Source organism: Cataglyphis hispanica, chromosome 11 (assembly GCF_021464435.1).
Source record: "Cataglyphis hispanica isolate Lineage 1 chromosome 11, ULB_Chis1_1.0, whole genome shotgun sequence".
NCBI classification, from domain to species: Eukaryota; Metazoa; Arthropoda; class Insecta; order Hymenoptera; family Formicidae; genus Cataglyphis; species Cataglyphis hispanica.
This window is the reverse complement of record NC_065964.1, coordinates 1,214,308-1,228,143: the sequence shown is the minus strand read 5'-3', so window position 1 is coordinate 1,228,143 and position 13,836 is coordinate 1,214,308. Positions and strand designations below refer to the sequence as shown.

The following is a 13,836-nucleotide window of genomic DNA, read 5'->3' as shown; positions in this document are numbered from 1 at the left end:
GGAGGTCAGCGAAGATCGGTGTATCCATCATCGTCGCGAGTTGAAATTAGAATACGCGTTTCCCTAGATTCCTTCTCTTTAAACGCTTTATTCTCCCTCTATATTTTTAACGTTATACTAGATTATTCTCCCTCCATATTTTTTATCATTATACTAGATTATTCTTCCTCCATATTTTTTATCATTATACTAGATTATTCTACACGATTCTGCGCACGACATTAGTAAGCGGATTATATTCTACTACTCGATCGTGAATAATGAGACAATAAGCTGTAGTGTTAGAGGGAACGTTCTCTTTGCAATCGAACTCTATACGAACGTCCACGGTGGCGCTTTTGATTGATTCGTTCTGTCGAGAACAATCGATAACTACTATTGGACCGAGCGTTTTAAATTTAGCCAAATTAAAAAGCGCTTTGTCTTTGTCGCATCCGTAGTACGTTTTTCGAAATTTCGAATACATGTCATACAGTACCGCGATTTTATTTTTTTCGAAATTCAGATTCATATCGTCATAGGGATAAAAATCTGAATTAAGATAAAGTTTGACATTGGTTAGTTTACAATCGTCGAACATAGAAGGATCCTGAAGTAGAACGTTCTTCCTTCCGGATTGCAGCGCGAAGATAACGTATCGCGGTTTCTCGAGCTGTGTCGCCGCTTTGACCGTCCACGAATGTTTAGTCGTGCTCTGCAAAAGCGGAAACTCGTATAGATCCCATGAACGAAAAGCGATACTCAGATATCTTCCGCTATCCAATGTGCATAATAGCGCCAATTTATTAATATCATTTAACACTACATGAGGCATTCGCCATTGTATCTTCAATAGAATGATCTTAGGTTCGTACGATTCGCGTGATACCAGGCAATTGTTATCGTTGCGCGCTCGTATCAAGATGAGTTCATGTCGCGCGTTAATCACGACGCGCTTGTAATCCTCGCAGAAACCTAGTAACACGCTGAGAGGTACGCAAAAGTTAAAATCATCGACTAATTTACTCTTCGACACAAAGTCCCATCCGGCGTTTTGCAATATATTGCTTCTCTCGACCGTCAGCGACGCGTAATTCTTAATCGTGCTCGTTATTCCTACGTTTCTGCTTCGATCGATCTCCACTCCATCGAGCTCGTAGCGAATCTCCTCGAACATAAACGCCGCGCAATTGTTCACCAGTCTCGTCGAGCTTTCGCCCTCTGCGCTTTCCGCGCTCGATGGTTTCTTCGACTCGAGTCTGCCCTCGATATAGAGGAAACTCTCGCAAGGTAACGTGTACAGATCTTGTTGTTGTATAGGAATTCGTATCTCGTCGCTATTTCCAAATGTAGTATTAGCGTAAGGATTGTACGTGTGAGTTTCGATCTTGACGATGCGATCATCGAAGACCGGTTCTCCTGTGATACTCAAGATGTCACTCATTTCGCTCTTATACATAAGCCGTTTTCGGAACGATGAAACCCAAGGAGCGTAGGAAAGTCGCGTTAGCGACAGTTAATTTTCCGCTTCTCTTTCCCTTCCTTCTTTTCGCGTCTAGGGACGACACTACGGCGACGATGGACGCTCTTCTCGCGTTCGACTCGTTCACGACGAGCATCGCGCGCGTCTATCTATTTTCTTCGTCGCGCGTGCAGACGAATCGTTATCTCCTCGCCTCGAAAATCGATCGACTTTCCGTTTTGGTCCACAACGCGCACGGTTATGTCGGTTATGATTCGCGCGATGATCGGGAGGTAAATGATCCGCGTGGGAATTTCCGACAATTTATATCCGGGTGGAACATTCGGCGCAAACTCGTGTATGGTGTGCGCGGACTTGTCGTTGTGATACGCTCCTGTCGTGACGTTGCACTCTACACGAATAATGTTAACGCTCATAATATTTACCGGTTTATCGGAAGCGTACCATCTATTCGGTTGTAATATACGAGACGAAAAACCTAATAACAAACCGAGATTGTTAGGTTTAGTAAAATTTACACGATACGCGCACTTGATCTCGCTTTTCATTGTGTTATCGTTTCCGCGAAGTATTATGACGCGTTCGCTTTTCTCGCCGTTTTCATCGTCGAAGAGGTCCTCGTCGAAGAGGTCCTCGTCGCGATCGTCGACGCTGTATGCATAATCGTGGTCATCGTGTCTCGTCCTCGGCTTCCTCACGCCTTCGTCGCGCTTTCGCTCCTCCTTTTTCGTTGGCCGCTTGCGACGAATTGCGGCCTTTAGATACGCGTTTATAGCGTTTAACTCGTAAGATCCGACGGGAATCGCGATAACCTCGTCATTGTCGTCGAAGTAAAATTTATTGTTCGTAGAATTTACATTCGGTATCGTGTTGTAGGTCTCGAAATTAGTGAGATCTAATTCGTAATTTCCGTCGTTCAGATCTAGAGGTTGAAGATAACTCGCCGTGAGTTCGCTGCTTCGTCCGGATAGCGTGAGAGTCAACGACATAATCGTCGAGCGCGAACGAACTGCCCTCAATCGATAAAAGATCCGATGTTACAGCCGAAAATTTTTTCAATCGATTCCTCGAAGAAACTTCAGGCACAATTGTCCGCAGATATTTTGATCGCTCGTCTGTTGAGAATTACGATTGTATCAAATAGTCGTATTGCGTCCGAGATATCGCTCGAGTTCGCGCGGCGGACGAAGATTGCCGAAACTGTCGTAGTAAATCGCGTTGTCACTCTTCTTCGTGTACGCTACCCAATGAGTATCCGGCCTTGACGCGTCGTCTAAATTAACGATACCGCTCTCGTTATGACGCACTCGCATCGGAAGAGCGTCGCGCATGAACACGCCTCTGAAATGAGGTACGCGCGAGAGTATCGCGGCGCGATTCAGCTGTTCGTCCGTTGTTACACCAACGGATGGAAGAATCTCTAGCGTCTTCCGCGAAGTTTTTTTTAACGCTTGCTCTTTTTCTCGTCGAAGACGCACCGCTTCCACGTTTGTAAGGTGCGAGGTACAAACCGCGACCTTCCATCGCGCGATTGTGACGCTGCAGCTCTTCCAGTTGTCGTCGCGTTGCTTTGCCATCGTTCACCGCTTTCGCGATTCCCGCCGCTCCTACAGCCAAGGAACCGAGAATCCCCAGTAACGGTAACAGGGATAAGAAGCCGCCGCGTTTCGCCACGGGAAGCGTTCGTTTCCTCGTAGCGGTCATTCTCCTCCCGCTCTTCTTTCTTCTCGTTCTCGTGGGCGCGCCCATTCCGAACTTCGTCTTTGTCTTCATAACTGCCCATACGGCCGTCGCAGCGGCTCTCTCGCCTAAGGTCGAGTTGCTCGCCGTGATACGCTCGCGCGCTCTCTCGGCAAGCGCTCGATCAGCAACGTATCGATCGGCGAGATCGTCGCTTTGCGAGTACGCGATGTCGTGTTCGCGACAAGCCGCATCTAATGGATTGACGCCTCGATCTCCTCGCGCGAGTCTCTCCGCGAGACGAGTACCCGGCCCGCAGAATTGATAGCCCGGTATATGTAATTCAAAGGGCAGCGCGTTTATCGCTCTGTTCAATAAACCTGCGCCACCGATACTACTGGTTACGTCGTTCCGCTTCGAGAATTGCATTCGCCGCAATCTTTAATAAACGGCGCAGATCCGTCGATATGCGTTCGTTGCCAGGGACGATTGTAGTGTTCTAGGCATCGACGGTAGCGCCGCATCTCCGTATCCGCTTTTATGTATTCGGGCAATTTCTCCTACACTCGATCCACATAACGACTAAAATGTCGCAGCAGGATCGTCTTCGAGATAAACCGCAACTGCTCGGCGGTGAGCTCGAGTATATCGTCACCGTCTAGTAGTAGAATAAACATCTCTGTCGGCCGCTTACGATTCGCTACTGCGCGAACGACGATGATCGATTCGTATATAAATAGGAGTCTCGTTCCTCCTCGCGAGTGTATTGCGCACGCGCGATTATCGAGAGAGATGCGTTTCGTGCGGCAGTCGATCGCGATAAAAGTATCGAATCTAGACGGTAGGGCGCGATCGGATGACGCGGGATCGCGCAGACACGGTCGTCTTTTACCGAACGATATTCGTTGCGTCATTTGCGGTCCCTCTAATTGCGATAAGACGAATGCGCTGATAAGTCTGCTGGAGAGTCCGCATGGCTTACGTTTCGAAAACGTTTACGTTTACTCAAAATCGTTGCAACAACCAAAATATAAATATTTAGAAAACCTATTAGCACCGATGGAGGATATCGGTTATTTTACATTTTCCAACAACTCCGATGTTATTCCTCCTAACGAAGCGCTTCCGAATTCGATATTCGTGTTCGATGACGTAGCGTGCGACAAACAGAACACTGTTAGAGAGTATTTCGCTATGGGTCGACACTCGAACGTCGATTGCTTCTATCTGTGTCAAACGTACGCCAAAATACCGAAACACTTAATACGAGATAATGCGAATTTATTGGTTTTTTTTAAACAAGACAGCACTAATTTGCGACATGCGTACAACGACCACGTGAACACCGACATGTCGTACGAAGATTTTCACGTGCTGTGTTGCGAGTGTTGGCAACGCAAATACGGATTTCTAGTAATAGACAAAGATAGCGCGCTTCGCAACGGCAGATACAGGCGGGGGGTTAACGAATTCGCCGTACTGTAAAGCGATCAGTAGTCACGGGTACGTTGAACACGCGCGAGCAAGAAAAAATCGATTCGTTCGCGATGGCTACGAAGGATATCGATGAACAAGAGAGAACGACGAAGGAGTTAGCTAAGACGCGCGCTTCGATTCGCAAAAAACATAGAGCGTTAAAGACCGGCAAAATGGAGAGCGAGGTCGCTATGGAGACTCGTTTCAAACCAATTGTCGAGCCGCTGCGTCGCATCGCCGAACATGCCGAACGAGACGAGCGAGACGCGATTAAACGCGAGATAGTCGACGCCGAATCCGCGACGAGCGATGAGAGAAAATGGAAGAGAGAGGAGGAACCGCTAACTCCTATGCGGGAAAAGCTCGAAGCGAAACGGGTACAAGCGAGAAGACGATTGAAAACCGTCTCTACTTCATCAGACACATCTCCTGTCGAGAGAGATCCGCTCGCATTAGAGGAGATATCCGGGGATCTCGAATCGCCCTTAAAATTCAACACATTCGTAAAGCGAACTCTTCGAACTCCCCAGGGTCGCGAAACATTACACGGCCAGCTAGGACCGTTGGGACGAAAATACGTGGGAGCTCTTCTCAGCGGGGAAAAATCGAGCGAGATCGATTACGTTTACGGGGTATACATCGACGAGGACGGCGCGATGCTCGGGGATAAACGATTCGACGTAGACGCCGACGATTCTATAATTATAAATGGAATAAAATACGTCGGTACTCCCGGTTTGTACGAATTGATTTTCAAAAGAATGCCCGATGATCTCGTATACACCGAAAATGATAAAATAACGTATAAAAATATACTATTAATGACGAATGCCCACAGGCGCGACAAAAAAGCTAGTAACCCCATTTTAGGAAATAAGGGATACAAGTACAAGCACGTCATCGCTCCGCTATTGCAGCACGCAGGCGCGAAGACGGGCGCGGGTCGCGTACCGTCGATCATGCGAGTCACGGAAAATAGAGTCGATTACATTCACTGGCATGATCCAAACAAATTAGTGGATCGTTTACGATTATTGGACGCTTCGCGTCGAGCCGGAAACAACGCTCACGACAACGAGATTCTATCGATAATCGAGGAGCTCCGCGAAGCGGGCGCAATCCTATAAATCAATCGATCGCGTCGACGATCGTCGCAGTCACGCGAGACACGCGCGATGTCCGTGAACAAATTCGGCGTATCGTTAAAAAAACGCAGCGACGATGGAAGACTACGTCCGGCTATCGAATCCCTGCGAAATTACGTGCGCGATAACGCGCTATGTGCGAGTTCCGCCGACGAATACGACACAAGAGAGCGCAAGATAAGACGCTTAGCCTCGCCGAAGGAAGACAACGACGCGACGAGCAAGAACTACGTCGATCTCGCGTTACGCGCCGCGAGAAAGGACGAGATCGAGCACCGCGAGAACGTCGAGAAGATCACGTCGCAATTGAGAAAGGACGCGGACGAAGTGGGACAAGGCTTCGAGCTGTTATTCGCGAGACTAGCCATACTCGAACGTGAAATGGTTAAACGGTTAGACGCAGCGGAGAGCGCTATTTCGAGAATCGATAACGTAATTAAGTTTACTCTTCTTAAAAAAGTTTACTCTTCGTAAAAAAGTTTACTCTTCTTCCTTCTCCACCCTCCATGCTCCTTCGAGGAGAGAAAACGGAAGAGTCGACGAAAGAATCGAACGAGTCGGAGAAAATCGCGACACAGTTCTCTAATATAAAAGCAACGCAATTTTGATAAAAGGAAAAGGGATAGAATGAGCGCTGAAAAACGAAGACTGGTGGAGGAGTTGCACGCGCCCGCGAGAAGAAACTTCCCGCGTCGCCGCGTCGCGGTACGTGGATACGACGATCTGTGGCAGGCGGACGTGGTCGAGATGCGTCCTTACGCGAGACTCAACAAAGGCCACAACTACATACTCACCGTTATTGACGCGTTAAGCAAATACGCGTGGGCTGTACCGCTTAAAAGCAAAAGCGCCAACGAGGTCGCTCGAGCGTTATCTAAAATAACGCGAAATTCTAAACGGTGTCCGAAAAATCTGCAGACCGACAAAGGAAAAGAATTCTACAATACCGAAATACGAAAGTTCGCGAAGGAGCACGGGGTGAATCATTATTCGACGTACTCGGTGATGAAGGCATCAATCGTCGAGAGATTCAATCGCACGCTTAAGAATTCCATGTGGAAATACTTCACTTTAAACGGAACATACAAGTGGATCGACGCGCTGCCCTGTCTCATAAAAGAGTACAACGCGCGAAAACATCGTACTATCGGTGTGAGGCCCGTCGACGTAACTTCCGCGATCGCCGATAAACTTTTAAATACGGTTTACAGCAATGTAAAAATAGCCGCTCCCGCGAAATTTAAGCTGAACGATCCAGTACGCGTCAACAAATTTAAAACGATATTCGAAAAAGGTTTCACACCCAATTGGACCACCGAGATATTTCGAATAACCAAGGTGCAACGAATCCCGTGACGTATCTATTAAAAGATTCGCGAAACGAACCGATCGCCGGAGGATTCTACGAACACGAGTTGCTTCGCGTCTCCGACCCCGACGTGTATCTCGTGGAGAAGGTGCTACGTCGAAAAGGCGAAGTTTACGTGAAATGGTTGGGAATGGACGAGACGCATAATTCTTGGATAAATAAAACAGCTGTATTATAATATAATTGTATTTATTATATAATTGTATTCATTAATATAATTGTATTTATTAATATAATTGTATTTATTAATATAATTGTATTTATTAATATAATTGTATTTATTATATAATAAAATTTTATCGACTAAAAATTATTATAGCGGTATTTTATAATGTCCCCACGGTAGAGTGTTCGTCGTTCCGGGTATAATGTACCGCTTGTCGTCGTACGGACTAAGCGCGATCTTCGACTCCGATATCGTGTATACCTCGTGTAATTTCAATCTTAAGCACGACTGTTCGCGCGTCATTTCGATATCTCGCCGCAGACAACGCGTGTAATCGTCGAAAGTTATCGTTCTCGCGACGACGGCGCTCTTCACGCCTTTAATCTTTTTCGTTTCGTTTTTACCATCTACTCGCAACGCGTACATCTTTGCTCTAAGTCCGACAAATTCCGTCATAATTGCGCCATTATTCTCGTCTTTCATTAAACCCGGTACTCTCTTATTAACACGTTCCCTGCTAAGCCGTTTTTGCCCAACTTGTCGTACAGGCCATTTGAAGTTTTGTTTAAAGATTGGTATATTATCCCATAATATTTCATTATATCATAAGTCGATAAGTATTTAGCTTGTTTTGTTGCCACATCGTATACCATTTATGGTACACGTGGCGCTGGAGTCAGTTCGACTCTAAAGATCGAAACTTTTTGAAGAGTAAAAAGAACTTGCTGCATTCGAATTTGTTTAAAACAAAGTAAAAAACGAGAGAAATAAAGTATTTAACAAAAGAGGGAGTAAGTAAATATACGGAGACAGCATTTTGTGATTTTGTTTGTTTCTGTTCGAAAATAAGTTTTTATTCGTAACTTTCGTTAGTTTATTCTTGCATCTTATAGTTAATTTTTTTATTGATAAAGTGATCCAACTTTTAATTTTTATCCCCAATGATAGGCAATATGAAAGCACAAGACGTATATAGTTCCAGCTCTAGTTCTAGTGATACAGAACTCCCATTTACTATAAAGAGCTCGCGTAGATTTATATTATCATCCTCCGATGAGTCAAGCGACACCTCAATTGAGGTTACCGCGCGTCGTAGACCAAAATGCCGACGAATTGTGTATAGCTCGGACAGTGAGTGTGAAGCACAAAATATTCCGAATAATTTAGAAGACCAGTGGAGAGGAGTTTTATTTATTATTCATCACTGAAGAAATGTTCGAAGATATAGCAGAGCAAACAAATATCTACGCAACACAAACATTATCTCAGAAGCATTCATCTCGTCTGAACCAATGGATTCCCACGAACAGATTTGAAATAAAAAAACTATTCGGCCTTCTTATTTGGATGGGGTTAGTAAAATTACCCGAAATAAGTTTATATTGGTCAAAGGATCCAGTATTCGCCCAAAGCGTTCCTAAATTGGTGATGTCAAGAAACTGTTTTGAACTTCTATTACGAATGCTCCATTTCGTGAACAACGAAAATGCAAATATTGAAGACCGCTTGTATAAAATTAAACCAATTATTCAGAAACTGAAAGAAAATTATGCGAAATATTATAATCCGCCAGAAATGGTATGTATTGATGAGTCAATAATACCATTTCGTGGTCGTGTCGTTTTTAAGCAATATATAAAACAAAAACGGCGTAGAGGTGGCGGCACAGATATGGCGTAAAGGTGTTCAAGCTTTGCTTCAAACCGGGATATACCTATAATTTTGAAATTTATTGCGGTCACCAACATGGGAAAGAGAAAACTACACCGAAGACAGTTGCTGTGTCACTTTGTGAAAACATTTTTGATAAGGGGCATACCTTATGTGTTGATAATTGGTATACCAGCATTGACTTGGCCCAAGAGTTTCTTGCTAGAAATACTCACTAATAGGGACAATTAGATCAAATCGACGTAGAATATCCAAAGAAGTGGTTCAAAAGAAATTGCGACGAGGAGAAATATTTGCCAAAGAAAATAGAGATGGAATCACGTTAATGAAATGGAAGGACAAACGGGATGTCTTGATGTTATCTACGAAACACTCTATAGAGACGGTTACTGTTAGGAAAAACGGATCTGATAGGGTTAAACCGAAACTCGTATTTGATTATAATGATGCTAAGAGTTCCGTCGATATTTTGGACCAAATGACTGCGTACTCCATTACGTAAGACCTTAAAATGGTATAAAAAAGTAGCGCTTGAATTTTTCCTAAATACATCTGTTGTAAACGCTCGGATTTTATATAATACTCGGCATCACGAATCTGTATCAATACTAGAGTTTAGAAAAAAATTAGTAAATTATTTGTGTTATTGTGAAGATGATAACAACAATTTGACTCCTAAACTTACAACAAGATATAGAAAAAGACACGAAATACAAAAGAAAGCGGGCAGAGCGGAGACTGTTAGAAAGCGCTGCACTTCCTGTTACAAAGAAAATGTTAAAAAATTCGGCACTGAAGTTGCGCGACAGAAAACCAAAAGAGTAGTGACGTTCTGCAGTGATTGCCCGAACGAACCGTTTTTATGCAGCCCTTGCTTTAAAAAATTCAAACATTCTATGTAATTAATAGTTATTGTATATAACATGTATATAACAATTAAACAAATTTATCTGCTCTGTTCTATGCTGCATTTTTTACAGTGCTTCATCCTTTTGGTGGAAATATATTTTATAAAACCAAATTTGTCATAAAATGTACGTTTTTAGCGCTTTAAATGAATATGTCTGCGTGTACCATTTATGGTACACATGGCCTGATGGTCAAGTTTAGCGTGTACCATAAATGGTACACGTGGCATGGAACGTGTTAACAAGAGGCATACCGTACGCATTGTCCGTCGCGTAATCGCTCGTGTCGAATCTATCGATATCGCGCTTCATATCCTCATACACGTCTTCGCACTCGACGCGATAAATAAGACTGTCCGTGTCGGTGTACATTATTTTGTACTTGTCTCGATACAACGATAACATATACTCGTAATGAAATTCGTACAAACGAATTTTCGATATATCGAGGATACACATTCCTACGTAAATCGGTTTGTAAAATTTAACTTCCAGTTTGCGCAGTTCTACAGCCATTAAATTTTCCGCGAAAACGCTCCTACTATGAAAGTTGGGTTTAGCGATCATCGCTTCCGCGCCGTATCGCCCGTCCCACCGAGTCACTAGTCGAACGTCCGAGTGATTACGCACGTTCTCCATAGTTTTACCGAACACGGCATTGTTCATTAATTTGTACAGATTTTTCTCGAATTCATTTTTAGCGTTAATTCGCAATCGCGTGTTCAATTCGATGTAATCGCGCAACCACGGAGATTGCGCTAATTGCAATATTCTATGTATTCTCGTAACGCGTAATCCGTATTTAACGCATTGTTGCAAGTTACGATAATGCGTTACATAATGGTGCTTATCATACAGCGTGGCGAAAAGTTTATCCTGCCGTTTTCCGGGCAGCTTATCGCGCGTCGGGCAAAACGGCAAGTCAGCGTGAGAGTCGTGAAGATTGGACGGATACGCGAGATCGACTTCTATAATATAACCGGTAGGCGAATTCGGCATCACGGACATTAAATCGATACTCGAAACATTCTCGACCCATTGAAAATCCTCGTAAGGCAACGATTGACACATCGCCCATCCGTATAAATTGTTTACATCGAAGTACATAAGATACGACGATGGTTCCGAAGGATTATACGATTGTAAGTATTTGTTATTAGCGCGCGCGTATCTATTGGAACACTGACTTAGTCCGCCGCGTATTCCGCGTTCCACGAACATCACCATATCGATATCGGTTAAAAGTTCAAATCGAACACCCGTATACTTTAACATAGCGTCCCACGTATATCCGGGTAACGTGTAATAATGCGCGGGATCTAAACCATAGCTCTTCATACACGCGTCGCGAAAATTTTCAAAAATATCAGCTAACAGAAGAACGTCAGTTTTTAAATACAAATCGCTATATTCACCTAGCGTCCGAACGCGAAATCGCTCCCAAACTTTTATCGCGCGCTCGTAATCGCTGCCGGATACGATATCGCCGGTCAGCGAACTACGGAACGCCTCGCGCGGTGGTAAACGAGTCTCGCGCAATTTATCGATATCGTCGACGTACTCGTACGGAAATACGCCTTTTCGCGTAAGGAGCTCGAAATCGGCGTCGTCGAGGTTGGAAAATTCCGACCGCGCGATCTTCAATTCGCTCTTATCGAGATAAGAAGCTAATTTTTCGAGACTTGCGCTAACAAATTTAAAAGAATCCATGAAACGCAACTTTACGCGTCTCCCGTGCGCGTCGTCTGACGCTTCGTCGACGCTCTTGGAAAAGGAGACGTACGTTTCCTTAGTCAACGGCAACAGATCGACATTTCCGGGAAAGACGTTAGCCACGTCTCTAATGATAAAATGTGCGTCGTAGCCCGATAAATTGTGAAAGAATGGGAATGACGTAAGTTTCCTTGTAATTTAAATTGCAACTAAAATGCGCGGGACCTCTGTACCGTCCGGTCGAATGACAATGATCGCGAACGCGAGCGTCCTCCGACTCGAACGGTTTCTCGCACACGTGACAACTCGTCGCGCTAAGGAATCTCTCCTGTTCATTCGCCGTGAGAGGCGTCATAGGCGCGATGGTGTTCAGAAAGTCTCTCGCGCGAAGCGCTAGATCTCGCAATTCCCGAACGAACCATGATACGCAATCGTCGCCGCGATGCGATCTGTACATCGATCTAGCGTCATCGAACGCGCATCGCGCGTAATATCCCACGCTATAAGCCTTATGATGCTGAACGATGGACGTCTTCGGTGTTCTCCTCTCCTTCTTCCTCTCCTCCTTCCTCTCCAACGCGCATTCCAAATCAGCGTACACCACGAACGGAACTCGCTCCTTCCTCTTATAATTGTCGAAATTTAACCATTTGTCCTCTTCGGTCGGAAGAAGGATAGCGCACTCATTCATTCTTTCGCAAATCTCGCTGTGAGCCGATAACTTGTCGCTCGTTCGAAAATAGTGCATGCATATGCGAAACGATATTTATTATATAGAGCGCGTTATTAAATAATTGTTAGTTCGTACTCACCGATCGCATATATACGCCTTGTGTCGCCGAGCACTTAATTGTGAGCCGACGAGACGGGACAGATTCTTGATCCATGCGAAATGCGTCGCGTTATCTTGTCGCTTCGCGTCGTTAAGATACAACAAATTAACGTGTCTCTCCCTCTTGCGATCGGTGAGACGCAAAGGAACGATATCTCTCTTCTTATTCTTCTTATCTCTCTTCTTATCCTTTTTATCTCGAATAGTATATACGTTGATAGATATATCGTTGAGACGCTCGAATCTAGCGATTCCGTTTAAATTCATAGGAAATTCGACATTTTCCAGATTCAATACCGTTGTATAGTGAGAATACCGCGAACTTCTCTCCGCGTGCTTTTCGACCGGATATAGAGCGGCGACCACCAACCACGCGAAACACGCATTGTCCGTAGATTGCACGTTAATTACAGCTTTTTTTAACTTAATCTCTCGCGGAATTTCGACGTAACATCCGGCGCGCATAGAATTATATCTGTTCACGTTCACCGTTAGATTCAATATTCGCGATAACGCCCATCCACTATCGCGCTCTTGAAACTCTTCCAACGATGCTAGAATTACATCGACTACGCGCTTCTCGTACCACTCTCGCAAATTGGACGCGGGCAAAAGCGAATAATTCTTCGCGACGATAGTCTTAACAGCGATCTTGTCACCCGAAACGAACTCGCCGTTAAACGCGATATTGATCTTGATGCTGTTGTATTTATTCATAACGTCGCGTATTCGATCGAGCACCGTATCCCTGGCATCCTCGAGAAATCGCAATAGTTCGATGTAATCGAGATTGATAACGGCGCCGGTTAAAACGCGCCTAGCGAAAGCCGTCTCGATTTCCGACCACGAGAATCCCTCTTAGATAGTATATGACTTAATTTATTGAGTATATAATTATGTCGGGGCTAGAGTGTAAGATTTGCTCATACAAGGATTTTCCTCTTTTTTATTTAGAAAGCAGGAAATACATCCACCGTCACTTTTCGGCTGACTCGCGAGTGACCCAACTGGACTAAGAAGTCCCGCAGATTGTACGACCCACTGTAATTTTCGCCTTGTACGGTCAGTTTTACTAAGGCGGCTCCCCTTCGGATGGGCGGTACGATATTAATCCATCCTTTGTGTCCTTCAGCAAGGATCCAACACAGCTCATTAGTTTTGTCGGGCCACATCTGGGCGCGACCTTTCCCAACCCGGTGTAGGCCAAGCCGCAGGCAACAACCTGCCACGGTAATTCCTTGAATCTGTCCTCCAAGTAGTAGCTCTCACCCTTCGGACACCAAATCTCTCTGCCATAATCTCCTAGACAGATCTTGACCATGTTGCTGTCTGAATTTACACTGTCGATCCAGCCCCTTCGCCAGGTGTTATTCTCCTTTACTACTACGTCCTCATCTTCTTTGATATCCTCCGG

At 44.8% G+C, this 13,836-nt stretch overlaps 3 protein-coding genes across 3 annotated transcripts; all 3 read right to left on the bottom strand.

Annotated features, from left to right (window-relative positions):
• Positions 1 to 199: 199 nt before the first annotated feature.
• Positions 200 to 1,423, bottom strand: LOC126852926 (uncharacterized). The gene has a single exon (XM_050598221.1). It carries the CDS (start codon positions 1,421 to 1,423, stop codon positions 200 to 202), a length of 1,224 nt encoding a protein of 407 aa, XP_050454178.1.
• An 8,652-nt stretch (positions 1,424 to 10,075) lies between these two features.
• On the bottom strand, positions 10,076 to 11,587 carry LOC126852925 (uncharacterized). The gene has a single exon (XM_050598220.1). The coding sequence runs from the start codon at positions 11,585 to 11,587 to the stop codon at positions 10,076 to 10,078; it is 1,512 nt and encodes a 503-aa protein (XP_050454177.1).
• Positions 11,588 to 11,717: 130 nt separating this feature from the next.
• On the bottom strand, positions 11,718 to 12,338 carry LOC126853010 (uncharacterized). Its single transcript, XM_050598383.1, has one exon. It carries the CDS (start codon positions 12,336 to 12,338, stop codon positions 11,718 to 11,720), a length of 621 nt encoding a protein of 206 aa, XP_050454340.1.
• Positions 12,339 to 13,836: the final 1,498 nt, after the last annotated feature.

Excerpts from the sequence above, each read along its gene's own strand:
- LOC126852926 (XM_050598221.1), bottom strand. The coding sequence starts at position 1,423 with ATGAGTGACATCTTGAGTATCACAGGAGAACCGGTCTTCGATGATCGC.
- LOC126852925 (XM_050598220.1), bottom strand. The coding sequence starts at position 11,587 with ATGGATTCTTTTAAATTTGTTAGCGCAAGTCTCGAAAAATTAGCTTCT.
- LOC126853010 (XM_050598383.1), bottom strand. The coding sequence starts at position 12,338 with ATGCACTATTTTCGAACGAGCGACAAGTTATCGGCTCACAGCGAGATT.